The 3,640-nt window shown below is 35.2% G+C and overlaps 1 protein-coding gene across 1 annotated transcript in view; it reads left to right on the top strand.

Annotated features, from left to right (window-relative positions):
• Window positions 1-3,194: 3,194 nt before the first annotated feature.
• Window positions 3,195-3,640, top strand: part of slc12a2l (solute carrier family 12 member 2) — a gene marked incomplete at its 5' end in the record, with an annotated part of 16,325 nt that continues 15,879 nt past the window's right edge. Inside the window, 2 exon segments of the mRNA XM_014014645.1 lie at window positions 3,195-3,317; window positions 3,396-3,471. Coding sequence (XP_013870099.1) covers window positions 3,195-3,317; window positions 3,396-3,471 — 199 coding nt within the window.

The raw sequence follows: 3,640 nt of genomic DNA, 5'->3' as shown, positions 1-3,640 counted from the left end.
TCAAAAACTTTTTTATTTTTGAACAAAACTCATGGCCCTAAGTTAGCTCCATACACATGCAGAAAAGACTGTTTCAACCAGAAACGAAGTTTTTCTCTTCCACTTTTCTGTTTATTATCTTTGAGCCCAGAATCAAGGACACCAATCCTGGGTATATTTTCAAATTGTGACCTGGTTGTTAAATTTTCTTTACCACGATTCAATTTGACGAGTTGAGTTTTTATTTTATTTTATTTAAGTTTATTTTCTTTATTTTTCAAGGCTCTGCTCCTCATTGTGTTTAAATCTGGATTTAAACACACAAAAACACTGAAACACAAATCTGTCCAGATGGTTCCTCAAAAAAAAAAAAAAAAAAACTGCAGTCAAATAATCCAACTCTTAAGACAAAATGTATTTCAGGAGGCACAAACCAAACATTTTGTGCAACTTTACTGGATTTCTCATCTCTTATTTATCCAACACGATTAATAATTGACATCATCAAACGGAGCTTTTTTGTTTTATTGGACTAAAAGTATAAAACTGGTCTTAAATTAGTTGCGGTTCATATTTTAAAAGCTTTTTATTGAACTCTAATTGAACCCGACTCTAAGGATACATCATTTATTTGTTGACTCGTTATAAAAATCCAGCTTTGCTTTGAGAGCCTTTTAAAGAGCCAATAGTTTCTTTAAATAAAATAAATGGTTTGTTATAATATATAAATTATAATTTAACTGAAACGGACTGGTTCTGAACTCATCAGGAGGTGGTGAGGAGACATTATTAAGAGCTTCTATTAAAGTTTTCAAACTTGAACCTTAAAGCTAAAATATTTCTCTCTGGGTTTTGTTGATTATTCTGCTTCTTGTCAGCACACTATTGTGATTCGTTTCCCATCCAAGTCATCTCCACTTTGCCATGCTTCTCCTCCTGCATACTTTGTCCTAGAGATGCCATTGTAATTTATATCTGTAAAGCTCCTGTGTCAAATGGTTGCTATGCCTTTTGGTGCCTGTACAACTTATAATTTTTGAAATATTAATGTTTAAAATCAAATAATGGGAGTCAATGGAGCCTTGCATTGGTCCAATACTGCCCCATGCTGTATCTACTCAGAAATGAACCATAGTTTAATAATATTTAAACTCAGTAGTTCAGTAGAAAAAAAATTGTATAGGTCTTCTGGACGGGTTCTTCTTTAATGAAACGTTTCGTCTCTCTTCCAAGAGACTTCTTCAGTCTGAGAGTTTCAGGCAAAATTCAGGCTTTTGAGTCCTGCCTCCAGGTGACTGATACTCACATCACATGGCTATCGTTCACACCTAATTAATACCCATTGTTAACAGGGGGTGGAGTGATACTGCCAATGGGAGCGCTGTAGTAGGGGGACAGCAGTAGTTCAGTGTTTACAATACAAACATGATTGTATTTTTGATATTTCACTATAATATTGTCCTAATATTCCTTCATTGTTGTAATATATTGCAGTTTAGTGTCAACAATTGCATTGGTAATTTGGCCTCTTTCAGCACACATGCAAACTTAACACTGGGAGAGCTCCTATAGTCTCATGGTGAACATGGGCTTTCATGAGGGAGATCAGCGTTCAATCCCAGCCATAAACAAAATGTTTCATTACAACTACATATTTTCTGATTGTCATATTCTCACACAATTACCCTCATTTCAAACAACTGCTGACTTGGCAGACACAAGCTGGTACTTGATTAGCAAACACATTTCAACTTGGTCACAGTTCAAAGCTGCAGGCAAAGGCAATGCACACTTGTTTTTACATGGTAAAAACCCACGTCTAGTTCTTTTTAAGTTCTCTGTCAGTGTTTTTATTGAGCCGACAGACATGTGGGTTCACTCATCATCAGACTGACTGAAGCTCACTTTCATCAAGTTACAAAAGCTATATGTTTTAGAAAAGATGTCAGTTTGTCCAGAAGATGATGTTTCTGAGAACCAAATGGAAGGATGTCAGGAAACCGCAGGACTCCTGTTTGTCTTGTTGGTCTCAAATGAACAATGTAAATAAAGAGAAGCACAAAAACACTTTCAGCTGAGCTTCCATCAGCGCCGTTATTGATCCAGCAGAGCAGCTGTGGTCGTTTTAGGAAGGTTTATGGGATCTGATGGTTTTTAAAAAGTGAATCTTTCTTCCTCTGTTTTCAAACGTTGCTCTTAATTTTCATTTCGCTCCGTGTGAGAAGACAAACTGAACTAAACTCCACTTGTTCTCTTATATCTTTTCCTGTTTTTATCAAAACAGGTGTATTCTGTTCAGACCATGTCTTTTAAAGGAGGCCTGAAGGCAGCATAATTTCAGTTTTTGGAGTAAAATCCTTTAAAACGTCAGAAAAAAATCATTTTTATAAGTGTTCAACGTGATCTTGTTTAACAAACAACAAACAGTCCATTCTCAGTTCATTAACAGATAATTGGTTAATAAAATAATTTGGTTTTACATTTAGTTCTTTCTCAGTTTTTCAGATCCGATCTATTAAATTGACTTGTTTTTGTTTATTTGTTGCAGATATTCAACAAAACTGATTTAAAAATTGTGTTAAATATGCTTGATGAACTAAATCATTACATTTTGTTCTGCTGTATGGAGGACCGATCCTGCCGTAATTGGAAAAGACAAAGTGAGGGGAAAAGTACGTTAATAAAACGGACGAAGGAGAAAACAGAGGAGGTGAGAAAATACAAAGAGGTGTTAGAGGTGAAAATAAATCAATGCCTGATAAATAAGGTGACAAAAAAGCAAACAAATACATATTAATTATTGTGACCATAAATAAAAAGTTGTATGATTAAAAAGTAATTGAAAACTTAGCAAAAATAAAAAGAGATAATAAAATAAAAGGATTTATAAAAATAAGATTGTAAAAAAATGTACAATGAAATAATTGTGATTATGTAAAACTGCTGTTATAAATGATAAATAATAATATATATTGTACGTTGTTGTTGTACGTCCACATTTATCTCCAATTATGTCAGGTTCGGTCCTCCATAGACCAGAACGTTTAAAATAGCCGTGGATTATAAAAAATATATGAAAAATTCATTTAAAAAAGGATTTTAATCCAATTCTGTGGAGCCCATTTCCACTTCTGAGATGTATTTGTGATGTTAAATATATTTAAAAGTGAAATAAATTCAGCACCTTTCCGACTTTGTTCATTTCGTCTCCTCAGGAGCCGTTTGAGGACGGCCTGGCCAATGGAGAGGAGCCATCAGCAGCCGAGGAGGCGGCAGCTTTGATGGCCAAGGAGGCAAAAGGAGGAACCGTCAAGTTTGGTTGGATCAAAGGAGTCCTGGTCAGTGTCTGCGTGAAGCTAAAGATGCTAAACGGATAAAGAACGTTATTTATCACAGGTTTACTGTGTGTGTTGCAGGTGCGCTGCATGCTGAACATCTGGGGGGTGATGCTCTTCATCAGAATGTCCTGGATCGTTGGACAGGCTGGAATTGGTGAATGCAGATTATTTATTTAGAGAGAAAAGTTTACCTGATAATCTGATGGACGTGTTGAAATAATTTATAATCTCTGACTGGTTCCTTCAGATTTATTTAAATCTGATGTTGGATGTTTGGAAAGACAAAACATCTGGATCTGAGATCTCTGAGTGCAATTTAAAGT

The sequence above is a fragment of the Austrofundulus limnaeus genome, unplaced genomic scaffold (assembly GCF_001266775.1).
Source record: "Austrofundulus limnaeus strain Quisiro unplaced genomic scaffold, Austrofundulus_limnaeus-1.0 Scaffold117, whole genome shotgun sequence".
Lineage (NCBI taxonomy): Eukaryota > Metazoa > Chordata > Actinopteri > Cyprinodontiformes > Rivulidae > Austrofundulus > Austrofundulus limnaeus.
This window is presented reverse-complemented; position numbering and strand designations above follow the sequence as displayed.